The sequence below is a fragment of the Eublepharis macularius genome, chromosome 2 (assembly GCF_028583425.1).
Source record: "Eublepharis macularius isolate TG4126 chromosome 2, MPM_Emac_v1.0, whole genome shotgun sequence".
Classification (NCBI taxonomy): domain Eukaryota; kingdom Metazoa; phylum Chordata; class Lepidosauria; order Squamata; family Eublepharidae; genus Eublepharis; species Eublepharis macularius.
In genome coordinates, this window is record NC_072791.1 from 156,178,120 (window position 1) to 156,196,380 (window position 18,261).

General features: G+C 42.6%; 1 protein-coding gene across 10 annotated transcripts in view; it reads left to right on the forward strand.

Moving 5' to 3' along the window:
* TNS1 (tensin 1) overlaps positions 1-18,261 on the forward strand; it is a 390,644-nt gene that overhangs the window by 248,011 nt on the left and 124,372 nt on the right. For all 10 annotated transcript variants that reach the window (XM_054971388.1, XM_054971389.1, XM_054971390.1 and 7 more), the window contains one exon: positions 14,687-14,736. In XM_054971388.1, the coding sequence (XP_054827363.1) occupies positions 14,687-14,736 (50 nt within the window). The remainder of the gene's footprint in view (positions 1-14,686; positions 14,737-18,261) is intronic.

Genomic DNA, 18,261 nt, shown 5'->3' on the forward strand with positions numbered 1-18,261 from the left:
GGTCCCTCTTCTCTATAATTCAGACAATTTAGACTGAGCAAGTCCAAAAGTAGCTGTGACTAATTTGACATATATTACCAAGATATGATCTGGCTCCATAGCAGAAGTGGCTGCTCCACAAGTTCAAAGCTACTTAGCATGGGATTCAAGATGATTTTTGAGGAGATCAACTTGGATATAAGCAAAGAAGTTAAATCCAGGTAAGTTTGCCCAGCGATCATTTTTATGCTGAAATTCTCGGCATATTTTGTGGTGCTGCTAGTTTTGAATGGTTAAACCATGCAAGGGTGATTGAATTAAACCCTTAACTACCTTTTTTGTATCGCCCTGATTTGAGTTTGGACCATGCACACCTGAAATTTAGCTTTGAAAGATGCTCGGGGAGCTGTGATATTTATCTTCTGTACTTTGGCTCCAGGTATATTAAATTTGTTCTTTTAAGAATAACAGTGTTCAAAATGCCTTGGGTTAATTTTATTGCACTGTCATTGCACTTTTATTTGCACTTTTGGTGGGTTTCCACTGCATTTTTTTCTGTTAAGTTATCTCATTTGTGCCACTTTATATTTAGAAGCTAAATTTAGATGCCATTCCTATGGCCAATCTTATAGCCAAAAGGAAATATTTCTATGGTTGTTGTGGGTTTTCCAGGCTGTATTGCCGTGGTCTTGGCATTGTAGTTCCTGACGTTTCGCCAGCAGCTGTGGCTGGCATCTTCAGAGGTGTAGCACCAAAAGACAGAGATCTCTCAGTGTCACAGTGTGGAAAAGATGTTGGCAGGTCATTTGTATCTACTCAGGAGGGGTGGGGTTGAGCTGAGTCATCCTGTAAGAGTTTCCCAGGGTGTGGAATGCTAATGGCAGGAGGCTTCACTGTATCCTGAGGAGGTTCTGTTCATTCTTAAGAATGAACAGAGCATGGTTTCCAGTTCTGACAAACACCAGGCTAACAAAACACTCTATACTCGACAATAGCCCTGCAGAGAAGATTAGCACATCAAGCACCAATCCATATGCAAAAGAACCTCCTCAGGATACAGTGAAGCCTCCCGCCATTAGCATTCCACACCCTGGGAAACTCTTACAGGATGACTCAGCTCAACCCCACCCCTCCTGAGTAGATACAAATGACCTGCCAACATCTTTTCCACACTGTGACACTGAGAGATCTCTGTCTTTTGGTGCTACACCTCTGAAGATGCCAGCCACAGCTGCTGGCGAAACGTCAGGAACTACTATGCCAAGACCACGGCAATACAGCCCGGAAAACCCACAACAACCATCGTTCTCTGGCCATGAAAGCCTTTTACAATACATCGGAAATATTTCTGTTTGTGACAAGACTCAGTGTCAGAGGCGTGAAATAGTTTAATTAAACTAAACATGTTCTGGAGCAGCAACTTGGATGTAGTAATGGGTTAGATGAAAGGCAATAAACTGACGCGCCATTCAGACAAGACTGAGGAGATGGTTGGTTGGTTGGGGGTGCTGAGACGCATTTACTTTGTCAAGCATTTGGCTGAATATTCTGAATTTGTTCTGTAGTTTTCATGAATGGTGTTTTGTTGTTTGATTTTTCTGTAAGCCACCATGAGCACAGTGGACAGTAGACATGGGCACAAACCGGGAAAAAATTGAACCACATGGTTCATGGTTCGTTCAGTTTAACGGAACACGAACCAACAACTTTGCCAAACTTGAGCCGGTTCACAATTCAAGGGGCCCCAGAATGGGGCCTCTCATGCTCAGAGAGCCCAAACTTGCAGGAAGTTTTCAGCAGGCTCTCCTCCAGCCACCCTCCAAGTTTGCTGAAGATTGCAATATGGATCTCCGAGTTATAGAGCCCCAAAGCTGGTGTCCCCAGGAAAGTCCCATTCAGTAGAATTGGAGACATCAAGTCAAGCAAGACCCGAGTTCAATTCAAAGGCCTAAGACTGGGGGTGGGGAGGTGAAAAACTAAGACTAGGCTGGGGGGAGAGGAAAAAAGCACCCTTTCCCAAACACCTCCCCAGTCCCCAGTAAGAAAAGGCAAGAGAAAAGAAAAGAGGCTTTTTCAGCCCGTTTTCTAGCAGCAAGAAGTGCAGTCCAAAGATCCCTCCCATCAGCAATAAAGCCAAGTTCCAGCAAACCCTCCTCTCCCTCTCAGGAGAAACTGAAACCATGAGGCACAGAGCTTTCCCTTTTTATGTAAAAGCCCAAATTGAGCAACACAGGAGCACTCTGGTTGGCAGAAAGACTTGCCTAACATGGTTTGGGGGGAAGATATTGGTGTTACCATGGCTACTGAAGGCCCATCTCCTCAGTTGCCTTAGAGATTCTAACCCTCCCCCCCCCTTTCCTGGATGGATGGGGCAGAATGGGAGCTCTCTAGTTGGCAGGGACAGCTGCCAATCAAGCATGGAGGCCTCAGATTGGGGACAACCAAAAGACTGCCACCGTTGCCTGGGCGATGGATTGAATGGTGCCAAAGTGTCTGGCTTACCGAACCGGCAATGGAATGGTAGGAAAAAGTTGTTTGTTTTGTAAAAACACGGCCCCACGGAATGCGTGTTTCTTTGACTACAAGCCAGCCATTCCGTCCAGAATTTTGTTCTGCGATTCGTTTTGTGCCCATCTCTAGTGGACAGACAATCATGATAGAAATATATTAAATACATTTTAAGATTTCTATGATTGGTGTCATTACCCAGGTGCAGGACACTAACTAGGGTTAATTAGGGAATGTCAATCCTGGATCTGAAACATCTTGACCTGATCTTGGCTTGTTCCCCAGTACTGTTCTCATTGCAGTGCAGGCTAGGATAGCAGCTGGATCTTTGCAGGAGAGGCAAAGGAGAGACTGAAGGCAACAGAAACTAGCATTTGTTGAGTGGAATGAGGATTTGAATTATTTGGCTGCAAAGTCTCATCCTGGTTTTCTCAGTAAACCATTATTTTGCATTACATCTGTACTGAGCCAGTAAGTGTCATTGAATACTGCTGGCTAGCCCCCTCCCCAGTAACTGCCCGTGTAGATGATCTGCTTGCATGCGCATCATAATGCCAGAACCTCTCAGAAGATCTTGGGGGCTTATTACAGGATTAAGTAAATTGCAAGATGCATTTTTTGTTGTCACAGGACAGGAGTTGCAGTTGTTATCTGCAGTTCTTCGATCAGATGTTTAATGAAACATGAAAGAAAGAAATGGATGATCTTTAGAAATAAAACATCTCTTTCCTTTTTCAGAATATGGAACTTTCATGAGATTCAAGAAATGACTGGAAATAAAGTTGCTGTGCTTTCTCCATGGCTAATGCCCTTGTGCCAATATAAAGACATAAGGAGGCTCTTTTTAGAAATACGGCTATTCCAGTTTGTCTGACAGATGGGACCTGTTGGCTTAGAACACTACCTGAATCATCCAGAAATGCTTCCCAGCTAAATGGACTGTGGAATTCAGTAGCCTTGTATTAGTTGTGCCCCTATGGTGGGACAAAATGGGATGCCTTCAGGTTGTTCTATCCAGTCCCGTCTGGTTTTGCTGGCACTACAAGGCCTCCAGTCTCATGGCTTCTGGAAGGAGGCAGAGACCTTGCTGCTGCTCAGGAGATGAGTTGTTGTGCCCATGACAGTCCAGACAGAATTTTTAATAATAAGAAAAGCAAAATTCAGATCATGTGAATTTGAATGGAACAAGGCTTCTCTGTGCTTCAGAAAAACAACATTCTTTTGACATGATCCTTCTCAGCGCCCCCCCCCCCATTACTTGTATAGCCAGTAAAAAATCTACTCAGTCTCTTCTCAGGAATGCCTGTTCATATCACAGCACCCCTTACTAAATAGTTATACCTTTGAAGGGCACAATCATTGCTGTGAATGCTGTAGTTAACTTGGTGCCCCTTGATGAGCCATCAGCAGAAAATAGGACTTGTTTATTTTTTTATTTTTATCTTACCTTTGATCTACTATGGTTCAGCTTTCAAACTGTGTTCCATGCAAGTTTGGGGTCCTTGTTAGGGATTCCTTATTTAAAAACAAGAGTAATGGCTTCCTGAAAGACAGTTTTCTTACCACTTCTAGCCCTCCCCTGTAACATGTGATCACAGGGGAATGTAGTTTCTGTTTTAGAGCATGCTTTTGTTTTCACAGGGCAATGGCAAGATCCAACAGGACTGGCCAGTGGCCCGTGAAAACTGCATTTATGCTCTACAACCCTACTCTGAATCTTCTACAACGTGTAGGGGGTTCCTTTGCTGACATGTTAGTGCAGAAAAACTTACGTTAAATTAGAAACTTTAAAAACCACTGCTCAAGGCACCCTACAAGTCAGCCAACAACTTTCACAAATACCACAAACCAATAAAATAAACTAGAATCAATTAAAAACAGTTCAGTAACAATCCGATATTTATAATGTTTATCCTGCTTTTCCGGCTAAAATTGGCTTCCAGAGTGGCTCATGGAATTTAAAAAATGCACACAAATGACAGTGTTCCCCAAGCAAGGGTTCCTCAAGCGAGCTGGGTCCAGGCACGATAAAAGGAGTGTCTGGTTGCTTCCTGTCCTCCTTCTTGTGGTCCCATCTATGGCAGCTGGAAATGGGAGAGGGGGGCTGTCAGCTGGATGACAGACTGTCCTCCCTTTGACTTCATTGGTGGCAGCTGAAAGCTAGCTCATATTCCATATCAATGACCTTGATTTCTCATTGGCTACTGAAGCAAGGTGTCTGGTGGCTCATTGTTGTTTTTGCTGCTACAAGCTGATATGGCTAAACTTTGAAGCAAGGTGTGTGCATGACAGGAAAGAGGGAATTGGTGCCGGCAAGCCTGGCCTTCAGAAAAGTTCGTTTCTCAGTTCCATCTTTCTCCCTGAATTTGTGTTCTGCATGCTGTGCCTTCTGAGAATTTGCTTGGAAGCCGTTATTCCTATCAGCTGATATCTGCCTGACTCTTCCTCATGGTGTGTGTGTGTGGGTGGGTGTTGGGGAGAGAGAGTCTCAGGAAGAGGTGGGGCTCCATTTCCATTAGCAGTAATAACAACAGGAGAGCTGTTTGTGGTTAGAGCGTTGCTGAGCCACAGGGACCAAACCAGCAGCATCACAGACTGACCAGCCCCTGTGTGCAGCCTGCTGTGTGCTGGGTTTATGCCGTTTAATCGTATCACCCCTTTGCTACTCTGGACTGCCTTGGACTGACTGACTGTGGAGGTGAGAGATATTGGTTTGGAGGGAGATTTCAGAGAGAGCAGAAACCATGCCCTGGAAGTGGATTAGCAGAACTCTTACCCTCCCGAAGGTAAGCCTTTGTTTAGGATTGGAGGAAGGGAACAGAAAGACATCACCAGGTGTTGGGATTGGATTTACCCACTGAAACAGGGTAGGAAAGGGGTTTGCAATGAACTCTGACCCACCCACCTACAGGATGCAGTTTTTGATCAGACTTTCATATGGATCTACATAATAGCGACTCCTATCTTCATGACATCCTTTCACCCAAATTTGATGGAGCTGCTAGATATGCTTTTCACCTTCAGTCAGGCCAGCTAGTTCTGTCAGCTTCGGGTAATCCATGTTTGGTAACTAGAAATGACCCCAGGAAGGGAAAAATATCTAGATCTATTACACCCAGAACTAGCCATCTAAGACAGTTGTATGAACCAGTTCTGTGTATTAGCAAATGCAAATGAAGTGAAGTGTACTTTCTGTACACTGGGGCTTCCCTACCGTTTTCAAACAAATATTGATACAATGAAGATACAAACTTAGAGTGGTGTTACATGTTACAGCCAGATATGCAACTGTCTCATACTTCTGGCTGTTGTATTGCTGCTGTAATGTCTGAAAGGGAACTTGGCGTTCTGAAATTTGCAATCTGTGTATGCATCAGAGTCTTGCAAAACTTGGCTATGCATGTTTATCTTTGGACATTACAAAAGCAGGCAAACTTGCGCAATGCACAGGTTTTTTGCACATCTGAATAAGTATGGCTCCTATAACACCCAATGCCATTTGTAATTAGATGCCTATTTAGTATCTGTTGTAACTGGACAGTACATCGCCCACCAATCTACTATTCATAATTGTGTATTTAAAAAAACCAAAAAACATTCTGGGATATAAAAATGGACTTCAGAGGTGAGACTCGGTGTTGTCTAGAGAGTTAGAGGTAGCAAATAAAGAGTGTCTCATTGCTTCCTGCTCTGCAAACTGGAAACATCAGAGTGTGCAAGGCCAGGCCTCTACAAACACCCAGAATGTATGTATGTATGTATGTATGTATGTATGTATGTATGTATGTATGTATAGTCCGCCTTTCTCACTGAGACTCAAGGCGGATTACATAGTGTGAAATTAGTACAATCAGTATCAAGGACACTTCCATACAGTATCAAGGACATTTCCATAAACAATATCATAGGATTTTACAAAGATATAGCATTAGCAAGGATCCAATACAAAGTTGAAGAATTGCTGAAACAGAACATAATCAGTTCTAGAACTGACATTAGATAATATGAAGCACAGGTAGAATATAGGAGTACATATTCAAAGCAACAAGTAATATGCAAGGCAACATAGTGGTGAAGTCTATGGTCCCTAACTCATTAGAAAAGCATCTGAGACCCCTACCCTACTTCTATCTGAATAAAAAGCCTTTTTGAATAATTTGGTTTTGCATCGTTTGCAGAATTTTGCATCGTATGCAGAATGTATGTTTGTACACACAGGATATATTGATTTCTGTAAATCTAGGATGCCGTTAATTTCACAGTGAACTTGTTTAGCAGCCAAATGTATACCATGTTCAACACTTGTAAGCAGATTGTGAGCCAAACATGCATTTGTTCAGCTCAAGCAGAACAATGTGAACAGCTGCTAAACATGATTGTTCAGAAGCCTACTGTCAGCTGCTTGGAGGATCAGCTGGGAGCTGGCTTCTGATCTTCCTACTGGGTGATTTTGCTGAGTCCCAGCCTAGCAAGAACACAGCAGTAGGTTTTTGGGAGGGCGGGAGGAGAGCATCAGAAGCAAACTATCAGGTGATTTCCCCAGTTAGTTGATACTGAGTGGTCTGATCTCTTAGTCCTGAAAACCTTGCCATTTGCTAGAATTTCTGAGACACAGCAAAGGTTTTTGGGGGACAGGGGGAACCAGAAGCTGGCTCCCAGCTGATCAAGGGATCAGGTTGGAATGGGCATCTCATCCTCCATCCCAAATTGCTGTCTTTGAAGAAGGCTCTGACCTCTTCACTTTGCTGTGTTTCAGGCTTGCCCAAACACAGCAACTTGGGGGCGGGGGAGTCAGGAGCCCACTCTCAGCTGAGCTGAGAACAGTTTTCTGATTTAAACCCTGCCCCCCCGCAATTGCTGTGTTTGCAGAAGGCTCAGACAATTCGCATATTATGTGGTGACAATTAAGTATGTGCATTTTTCATCCTAATATTTACATTTTCAAAAGAAGCACTTGTCTTTCCAAGAATTCCCTGTTCTAGTTTCCTTTTCTGGCCCATGCTGCCCCATACCTTTCCTCCATGAATTGATTAAGTGGGATTCTAGTTTTGTTGTGGTAGAGTGTATAGGACATACTTTTCCCACACCCATTCCACAGAGACCAGTGAATGTAGAAATTAGTTGCATTTGCTTTGTCTCTAAACATCAGAAGCCTTGCTTCAGAGAGGATGAATATTGACAATCACAAATACAGAGAAGTGACTATGAGTCTCTTTACACAAGACATTTTACACAAGACTGCTCAAGTGAAAGATCTTGCACGTGTTCTCCCATTGTGGGCTACTCATTCGCTGGCAACAGCCATACATTTCTCCAATGTACATGGGTAGGAAATCTGTTCCTCCACTCTGGGGTTGCTTGCATCCCATGGTACACTGTGTACATGCTCATTTTCTCTTTCTGTTGACACGATATTTAAAAGCATCCGGACACCAGGTGGAGCACTCCCTTTCTCTTCTGCAACACATCACACTTCGCAGAGAATGTTTTATACTAATCTCCTTACCTTTTTTGCTTTGGGGGTGGGCAGGAGACAGCAATCTTAGAGAGCTGAATATTAGGAGAAATGCTAGGGGAGACAGAGATGGAAACAGAGAAAAGTTGTCACTCTTGCCTCACAATTCAGTGATGCTGATAGCATAGACTTGTGGAAACTACATACACAAACAGAACATGTGAAATCTGGATAGATGTTCACCACTATAGAGACAGAGTACACTTGGTTATATGACCCTACAGAAAGTAAGTCACTTGAGTGTACCTGTGAAAGATGTCTTGTGTAGAGAGACTCTATATCTTTCTCACCTTTCTCTGGCTCTATAAATAAAGGTTTCTTGAACTTGGAATACATAACTTTGGCTGACTTTTGCAAGGGAAAGGATGGTGCAGAAGCCTTCTTCATATAGATACTTTTTCTTGCCTTCTGATGGGCATGTGGTGTCTCTTGGAAGGCACCGTGGTTAGTTAATGGAATGTATGAATGGGCCCCAAGAAAAGCTCGACAGGTATCTATGACAGAGAATTCTGTACAGGGATCAGTAACTAGAGTTAATACCAGATTTGGCACAAAACACTGATAGTACTATTTGCTTTGAACAGCAGTAAAAATTTTTTGATGAAGTTCAAGTATAAACTGTATAGACAAGGCTAACACCATAATCACCCATCATGACTGTTATACCTTCACCATAATGTGCTGTCCTTGCACACCCACTTGTCTTTTCCCCCTCCTGCGTCACTTTAATTCAACAGCTATTTTAAAAGTAGATGGGGAAATAAAATGACAGTTCAGGGTCTGCAAACAAGCACTATGTACAACTGAATATATCACAGAACGAGAGCCTTCCCCCCCCCCTGTTTTTAACTGAAGATGCTAAAACAAACGAGGTGTGAATGTATATTTTTCTCCCTGTTGGATATTTCTTTAATTGGAAGTCCTACTTGGAATTTCAGCAGAGGTCATAAAGCCATTAAACAAACCAAGTGCACAGGGAATTTTGGGGGCCGTGGGAACAGGGCTTAAATGTTTCCTGCTCTGACAGCTCAGACGGTTCCTCCAGGCATTTTGTTTTGTGAAGGACCAAGCCAAGGCAAAGCAGAGTAAGGTTCTTAATGGCTTGGAGAGCCCCTTCTTGCAGACCAATGGATGTTTTTCTGTCAAAACTTTGCTAGGCTTTCTTCTGGTCTACTCCTAGCTGTAAGAAGCTGTGGAATTCCAGGCATCCAGAGTTCTTAGCCTGCATTGGCAAGGCTGTTATTGTGGACCAGTTCACACAACCATCATTTTTGTGTTAAAGCCACCACAGGTTTTATTTAATTAATTTAAAGCATTTATTATGGCACTCAGCTGCTTTGGGTCCCCACTGGGGAAAAGCTGGGGTATGAATGAAGTAAAATAAAATATATACATTAAAATTCTGTACCAACTGCATCTTCCAAACACTCTCCAAGGGTTGGCCCCAAGTAGAGCACATTGCAGTAATCCAGTTGAGATATAATAAGGCATGGATCGCTGTGGCTAGATCTGATTGAATGGGCACTGATGATGCACCAGCTGAGCTAGGCAAAAGCACTGTGAACCACTGAAGCTACTTGGCTTTTAAGGTTACAGTTTTTTCAAGCAGCACTTTGAAGCTGTGAACCTGACTTTCCAATGGGAGAGTAACCCCATCCAAGACTGGAGAGATCTCAAGTCCCAGATCTGCCTTTCTGTTAACCTAGAGAACCTCTGTCTTGTCAGATTTCAGTTTCAGCTTGTTAACATTCATCCAGCCCACTACTGACTCCAAGCTCTGATTCAGAACATCAGTAGCAACCTCGGAGTTAGGTGGAAAAGAAAGATAAAGGTGGGTATCACCCACATATTGGAGACACCACAGTCCAGACCTCCTGATGACTTCTCCCGGTGGCTTCTTGTAGATATTAAATAGCATAAGCGTAAATAGCATAAGCATAAATAAGCTCAAAAATAACAGAACCCCACATGCCGGTGGCCATGGGGCAGAGCAGGAATCGTCCAATGCTACCTTCTGAGACTGACCTCCCCCCACCCCGAGTTGACTTTGCCAGTAGTCTTTCAACATGTGTTAGGATTGCAGCTTCAAGCATGTTGAACTGGGATGTTTTCCTGGGGCAAGACAATATGTCAGAGTCCCTTTAACAGAAGCAGAGCGGCATTTTTCTGTTTTCACCCCAACTCCAAGGTTATTGAGGCCAGCATCCCACTCCCTTTCTTTCTCACATTAGAGCCAATGGCTGTTGAGTTTTTATGATCTCTTTTCACTGCTTCCTGTGCTCCCTGATTCACACAACTCTGGTTCCAAGTGCTGAAGATAATGCATTGGTCTTCTTTGACCTGTGCAGCATCCTATGCACAGAGAAGAGGTAACTTGGAGGGGGGCAGTTGTATAAATTCATCAAAGGTGCCTGAATAGAGTCAGTGTAAAAAAAAATAACACAAAGTATGATTATTTTACAGGACTATTTGTGAGTTTGGAATTGCACACCTCACACTATATTTCTAAAGGAGAGAGAGAGAGAGAGCAAGTATAGGTACATTCCCACACATAGACATTATGACCATGTAATATTCAAAAATCCATTTCAGGTTTTATTATAGTTCCAAGATACCAGAATCTGGAGCCATCCCAGCTAGGGTTGCCAGGTATGGTCTGGCAATTGGCGGGAACCTTTGGGAGGAGACATGGGGGCTGCTGTATCTAGGAATCACTGGAAACTCAATGGTAATCCCTAGAGGGGATTGATGTCACTTCCAGGTTGCCCCAAAAAGTGATGTCATACCATCAACCAGTGGTGATTTTTAAAAATATTATTCTTATCCCTGCCGGCTGCAGGAGCAGAGATGAGAGAAAAAAAGCTGGGGTGGGGAATTCCGCAACCCTGCTGGGACCATGGCAGCCCTAGCTCCAGCCCAGTTTTTACTTATGGTTCTGGGTAAACTGGATAAGCAAGCTGCTAGGAAAGGCTCTGGTAAGCCTTGCGTTCCTTTTCTAGGTTATTCCAAATAAAGTTATATTTTCTTGACTCTAGAAGACCCTCAGACATTCCTAAGAGATTGTGACATCTTACTTACAGCAGTCTTGTCATGCCACATCTTTGGCACATGCCACTTACTGTACAATAATCCAATATGTGTGTGCAGCAGGTAGGGTTGCTGGGACTGGGTGGGTAGCCAGCAGGAGACCAGGGAAGGAATGTGGGTGGGGGGGGGCAGACATTGGCCTGCTGGTCAAGGCCCCCCCCACTCCAGTCATCCCTGATCTGGGGGGCTGGCAGTCCTAGTAGCAGATGATCAAGCACTAATGCGCTGTAAGGAACAAGAGACAAAGTTATTCCAAATAAAAGTGCAGATATTACTTTAAAAAGGGCCTGTGTGAGACTCATCTTCTGGAATGCTACACTTGTCACATAGAGATCTGAATTGCTGGAAGCATTGAAACTGAGTTACATGGAGCCAAACATCTTATTCCCAAAATATTTTCCGTAGTTCCTTAGGGCTGTATATGCCCTTATAGATTTGCACAGGTTTGACACATATTGACCATGTCTCATCCACGCAACCTCTCATATGATCCTCACAACTGTCTACACTGCATACAGTGCAAGATACAGAGCAGTGTCAGTGGAATGATGCTGCCAGGAACAGCATTATCTCATGTGACAAGTTGCCTCTTTAGAGAGGAGCATTCTGTCATTGGACAGTTCCTCATGCAATCATTCTGAAAATTCTGTGGCGCGAATATTTCCTTGCCGCCATGGATGTTATATGTAGGACATCTTAGTACCCCTTGGCTCTTGCATGCCTATCTCATTGCAGGGGTTTGGAATTTTGAAGTTAAATCCCATAGATTTTGCTACATAGAATCCGGGGAAGCACTTTGAAAAGAGCCACCTAATATGCCAATGAGTGGGGCAAAGCAACCTATGTGCATGTTCAGGCGCACATTTGGTATCTAACCCACTAATATTCTATCGTTGCTTTTATTCTGACTTTCCAAGTGACTTTCCAATGCATTATCTTCAGCAAGAAAGTGAAACTCTCTCAACACAGGCTTACATTACGTGCTGCAGCTCTTTCCTCCCTTTCAGTCTTACAGCTTTTGTTTTGCCTAGCTTGATAAATAGCCTCATAATGATCCTTATTAGGACCTTGGTTCCCTGTGTGCCCTTTGTAAGCTGGTGCTAATTACCCAATTATCTCCACCTGCTTTGCTATCTTGGAGTCTGGAATTCAAACATAGTGAGGATCAATCTACACAGCTGCATGGAGTTCCATGTTTGGTCCACGGATTGCTTTTGAAAAGCAAAATCAGTCGAGACAGGCTGCAAGTTAAGGAGGATGAGGAGGAGGAGGAGGAAAGGCTGGAAGAAAGAGGTTAGGGGAAGGGAAATGGGGTCCTTGTCTCTTCCTTCAGATCCCCCCTCCAGCTAAAAAAATCAGTTTGGGGTGGATGATTTTAATCCGAAAAGTGATGAGAGGATAAAATAATCTCTCTCCTCTGCTTTTCCTCTGTTTATTTCATCATCCATCTAGATTGATTTTATTTCCAGTGTGGGTATTTCCCCTCTTAAAACGGCTATAATTTGATCTTTCATGGATGGGAAGCCTAGTACCCTGGACCTCTGCAGAGCTGCATGCTTGTTTAGCTGAGAAACTCCCCCCCCCCCTTTTTCTATCTCTGACAGCCTTTAATTCTGGATGAAACAACCACAGAGTTGTTCTATATGTCAGGGGTATTCTTCTATTTGCAGCTAGAGCTAATACAACTGATAATGAACTACTTGTTAAGACCCTGAAGGTTTATATAGCTAAGGAGAAGAGGAACAGTTTTGAATTAGAGGAAAGAGTAAAGCTTTCCTCTTCTTTTCCAAATGATCCATAGATAAAAATTGCAGGCATATTTTGGGGTGAAACCTCAGCTGGGAATGAAGACATCAAATAGCATATTCGAGGAATATATCTTTTTCATAACTAGAACTTTATCAGTGTTATTGGAGACATAATGCCATCGCTTATAAGCAAAATGATGCACAGTCATTTAGCTACACATGACAGATTAATGCAAATATTTGCAAAGCTATTACTGCTCGATGTTTCTTCTTCTAGAACAAAAAACCCTACAAAGAGCACCCCCCCCCCAAAAAAAAACAAGCTATAGGCTCGGCCTTAAGTTTTAATAAAATATGCAGTCAACATTAAATCAGCGTCTTGTATACATATTGTCTGGGACATCTGTTTACGTTTGCTCTCATCCACTTACGTTAAAATGAAGTTTCTGCAGAAGGCATAGTCCCGTAGCTCTCTCACTGTGAGGACCATGAGCTCAAGTTTTCAAAATGAAAAGGATCACTGAAAATGGTAATGCCGGAAAGTATTATGCAATGATTTAAAAAAAAAAACATTTATTCGAAAACATACCCATATGGGTGCCCTCCTCCTGGTTGATAATGAAGAAAGGAGGAAGGTATTGTTTCTTTCTACTGTCAGTTAGTTAGTAAAGCTCAGAACTGGAGCCCAAAAGCCTTCCAGTGGCCCCCCTGAGAGTTTCAAAGAAGAATGGAATAAATACAGAAATGGCAAACAGCCCTTATTGCAAATCAGAAAAAGTTCTTAACAGTGGATTCTAACCACACACTCAGAATTTAGGGTGGTCAGAACTTTGCAGATAGTCTAGAGAGAATAAGAGTGTTGTTGAGTAGCATGGAAATGAGATTGTTAGCTGTCCCAATCTGCTTCATTTCCTGTGGCTGCACTTAGATGGCTTAAAAGTAATAGCAAGATCTGGATCCAATAGCACCTTGTGGACCAACTGGATTTCCAAGTTATGTGCTTTCAAGGGTCAGAGTTCCCTTTGTCAGATTTCGACTGCAAAACAACACAACTACCTACCTGAAACTGGTTAACTGAAACATACATGGCTTATTACTAATCTTGGTTGCTCATCTCCTTACACCTGTCTGCTTCTTTCTGAAATGGAGATGGAGAATTGAAGTTAAAAACTAACACTGATTATTTGTGATTCACAAATGTCAGTGCACAGTTTAACTGGAATTAGTCACCTCCCTCCCAATTAAAGGAGATTTTAAACCAGAATTTAATCTAAATTTATAATTCTGGTTAGTAAGGGTACCTCTGAGTGTAGTTAATGTGTGTACCAGCGTTTGTACATCAGGGATAACTGGAGTTCATTTTTAACTATGATTCACCTTGCGAGAAGGGAAGATGAGGAACAAGACATTGCATGTGACGCCAGCAACAAGCTGGGTTCATGCCCTTATTTACTTAACTGCAGTTTAAGTAGGAAAACATCTGAATGCAGTCTGTGTATACACTAAAAGCCCTTACTTGTTTCTTAATCATCTAGGAGCATCAATGAGATTATTTACAAGTGCAAGTCATCCGCCAAGACTGAATAGCTGTTTGGTATTTATTGAGGAATTAGTGCCTCCAAGCTTCCTGGGCTCTAGGGTGGTAGTCTTCACCCACTGGCCAAGGGCCTTACTTCGGAGAAAGGATGAATACCTAGTCTGCAGGTTTATCTAGATATGGGATTTACAGTATGGGCAACAGAAGACTATTACTTCAGTTCCTGGAGTTGTTGCCGATTGTGTCCCTTCGTAATGAAGTTACTTGATTTTAGTAATGTACTTTTTTCTCTTTTTGTCATTTTTAAAAAAGGTGTCCTCAAAATCCCCCAAAATTGTGCAGTCACACCGTAAGCCCTCAAGGTAAGAATCCATATTTGATTATATTATTTTACTGAGAGACATTCTTCTGAAATCCAAAACATTAAGGATATTCAAATCCTTCTCTATTAGTTCATTAAGTATTTCTGTCATGCTGAAAATTAACTTCACTTGTTTGAGACATTTATCTGCAAAAGCTAATATGCCACAGTTGCTTTCCCAGATACTTATTGCACATGTTGTTTCATGTTTTGGATCCTCTAGTATTCTGCTTTGTTACCCATTTAATGAGGCCTGGCTAATTGCTCATGGCTTCAAACTAAAAATGTAGATTAATAGTGTATCACACCCATTCTCTTCTGAAGTAAGAAGCATGCTTTTCGTTTTTCCTTTTAAACACAAGTACTTAATCTTTGGAAAAATGTTACAAGTTATTGCTATTTTACATATACCTTGCTATTACTAATGATTTCCCCCTGTTTAAAGTATGGGTCAGAATGCTATTGTGCAGAGGACATCACATCCTGGGCAAGAATTCCATGTATCACTTTCTGTTTGTTTCTCTGGATCCATGATCACACTTTGGTAACCTGTTTCTATATCTGGGACACTTACTTGAAGTTATTATATGGATTATGCTCAGGAAAATGAAAATCACTACTACTTGGATCACAAAAAGGTGGTATATTTTTTCAGTCTTTATGCATTGCTAGGAAGTTGGTAAAAAGTACTAACATTTTGGCTTTGTGCAGAGAGCATGAATTACTTACACATGCGTACACATAAACTTACTGCCACAATGTTCCACCTTTCTCACTGAGACTCAAGGCTGATTAAGTCAATACAATCGATGGCCGGGGCATTCAATAAACAATACAATAGGGTGTGAATTGCAGAAGTTTGAGAACAAGCATAAATCTGAATACAGAGATGAAAACGTTGCCGAAGGAAAACATAAATAATTTGACATGACATATTAAGCAGTTTGGAAACTACCCAGTAGGAGCATATCTACATGAACAGACAGTACCCAGTAATACAGTCTGCAGTCCCTATCCCTTTACCAAAGGAGGGCACAGCCCTCCTGAATAAAAAAATCATCCAGAATATTCTGTTTTTCATAGTTTGCAGAAATCTGGGAGAGTGGGAGTGTTCCTAACCTCTTCAGGTAGGCCATTCGATAACGTGGGGGGCCATCACAGAGAATGCACATGTATGAACAGCTGTTGATTTAACCCATTTGCAGGGTGGTATCTGCAGAAAGCCCTATTCAGATGAGCAAAACAGCTGTACCAGAGCATAGGGAGAGAGGCAGTGCTGTAGATATAATATCTATCACATACAAAGGCCATGAAAGGCTTTATTTGTGATAGGCAAAACCTTGAACTGAGACTGGTAACTGATGGGTAGCCATTGGAGCGACTGCAGAATGGGAGTAATAAGCATACTCCACCTAGCTCTTGATAATAATTGAGCTGCGGCTTTCTGTACTATCCGGAGTCTCCGAGTTGACTTCGAACGGAGACCTATGTAGAGTGCATTACGGTAGTCTAGTCTGGATGTTACCATGGCAGGAATTCAGGCGGCCAGATTGGCCATGTCAAGGTAGGGGGCCATTTTCCAGGCTATCTTGAGTTGAGAGAAAGCCTTTTTTGCAACTGCATTAAGTTGCTTCACTTAATGTGCTGCAACTCAAGTTGCAGTAGTGGTGGATCCAGTATAACCCCTAGGCATTTACCAAATCTGCAAGGGTTAACTGAACCTCATTGAAAGTGGAGAGCACAATGTCTGCCTTCCCAACCAGTGTCACTTCCATATTTTCTGGGTTCAGTTTTACTTTGTTTTCTTTCAGCCATTTGACCATAGTTGTCAGGCAGCAACTCAGGACCAGGGGTGTTGCAGTTGTCCTCATGACAGCAGACCCAGCCAATTCTTTTCCAACTATACTGGCCACCAGTATGCTTCCAAGATCAGTTCAGTGTACTGGTCTTTACTTTTAAAAAGACCCACGTACATGAAGGACCACCCCTCCCCATGTCAGCCCCACATTAATTGAACTTGGATCAACGGGTCAGATGCCTCTTATTGAGTCCAACCTGTGTTCATGAAATGGCTTTTCTCTCTTTGGAATAGGCGGCTAGAGGAAGGTTCCATTTAGGAGAAGATCAAGTATATTTCTGTTTAGAGTATATGTTGGATCATTCACGTATTGGATTGATACAGTCTATAGGTTTCAATACTTGTTTTGAGGTGAAGTTGTTTTAATTCTGGGTTGCTGACTGTTTGATGCAAACTGACCTGAACATTACTGAATGGTGGTCTACTAAATAAGTAATAGTTTCTTTCATTGTATAATCCCTGGTTATTCCCAGGTTTCAGATTCCCAATCTCAACATAAACACTGCTAAGCAGTGCTTTGGTGAAAGGGAGGCAGAAAAGTGACTTTAGGTAACAAAGAAATGTTGGAAATTAACTTCCGCTGCTTTGGAAGAGTCTGTGATGTAATAATATTGTTATTCCTGAAACCTCTCCTTCCCTGGCAAGGACCTTCAGTGAGTCCTGGAAGGCCAGCTGCAAGCTCTTTTTTGGGGTATGCTAACCATATGGACGAGACATGGGCACAGACCGGGAAATAACCACGGATCATCAGTCCATGGTCCATTTCGTTTCACAGATCATGGACCATGAACTTTTCATGGACCCACCCCTGTTCATGGACCGGTTTGTCAGTCCGTGGTCTGTCACTTCGAGGGCTCTAGAACTGCCCCCTTCACATTCAGAGATGCCAAACTTGCAGCGAGTATTCAGCAAGCTCTGCTCCAGCTACCCTCTAAGTTTGGCCAAGATTGCATTTCGGAGGTCTGGATTGCAGCAATTGGCAGAGCTCTGGGCTAGCCCAACACCCCACAATCAAATAAGAATTGAAAGGGAAAAAATGAGACAGAAGAATGAGCCCTCAAGGAGCTCAATAAGCTTGGTCCCAGAGCCTTCCTGCAGCCCTGAGACTGGGTTGGGGCAGAGTCCTAGCCCATCACCCCACAATCAAATAAGAATTGAAAGAAAAAAATGAAACAGAAGAGTGAGCCCTCAAGGAGCCCAATAAGCTTGGTTCCAGAGCCTTCCTGCAGCCCTGAGACTGGGTTGGGGCAGATCCCTAGGCTAGCCCATCACCCCATAAGCAAATAGGAATTGAAATAAAAAATATTAAACAGAAGAGTGAACCCTCAGCTGAGGAAACCCAATAAGCTTGCTTCCAGAGCCTTGCTGCAGCACAAGCCCCAAGCCTCCCTCCTGCAACAAGCGTTCATCCCTCAGAAACCAGCTGGAAAGTTTGTCCCATTTTGAAGTAATTAGAAAGAGTAAGATAGAGTACAGACTATCAAAATGATTATTATTATTATTATTGAAGAAGATAAGTTAAGAGTGTTATACTTTTACCCATTTGGGAAGGGAATTAGAGATAGCACTATGTTACTACAGATAAGCTTAGAAGAGTTTGAAAGTATATTACAATAAGCATAATAAGTTTGAAATGAGTAGAGGGAGAATAGATAAGGGGTTGGAAAA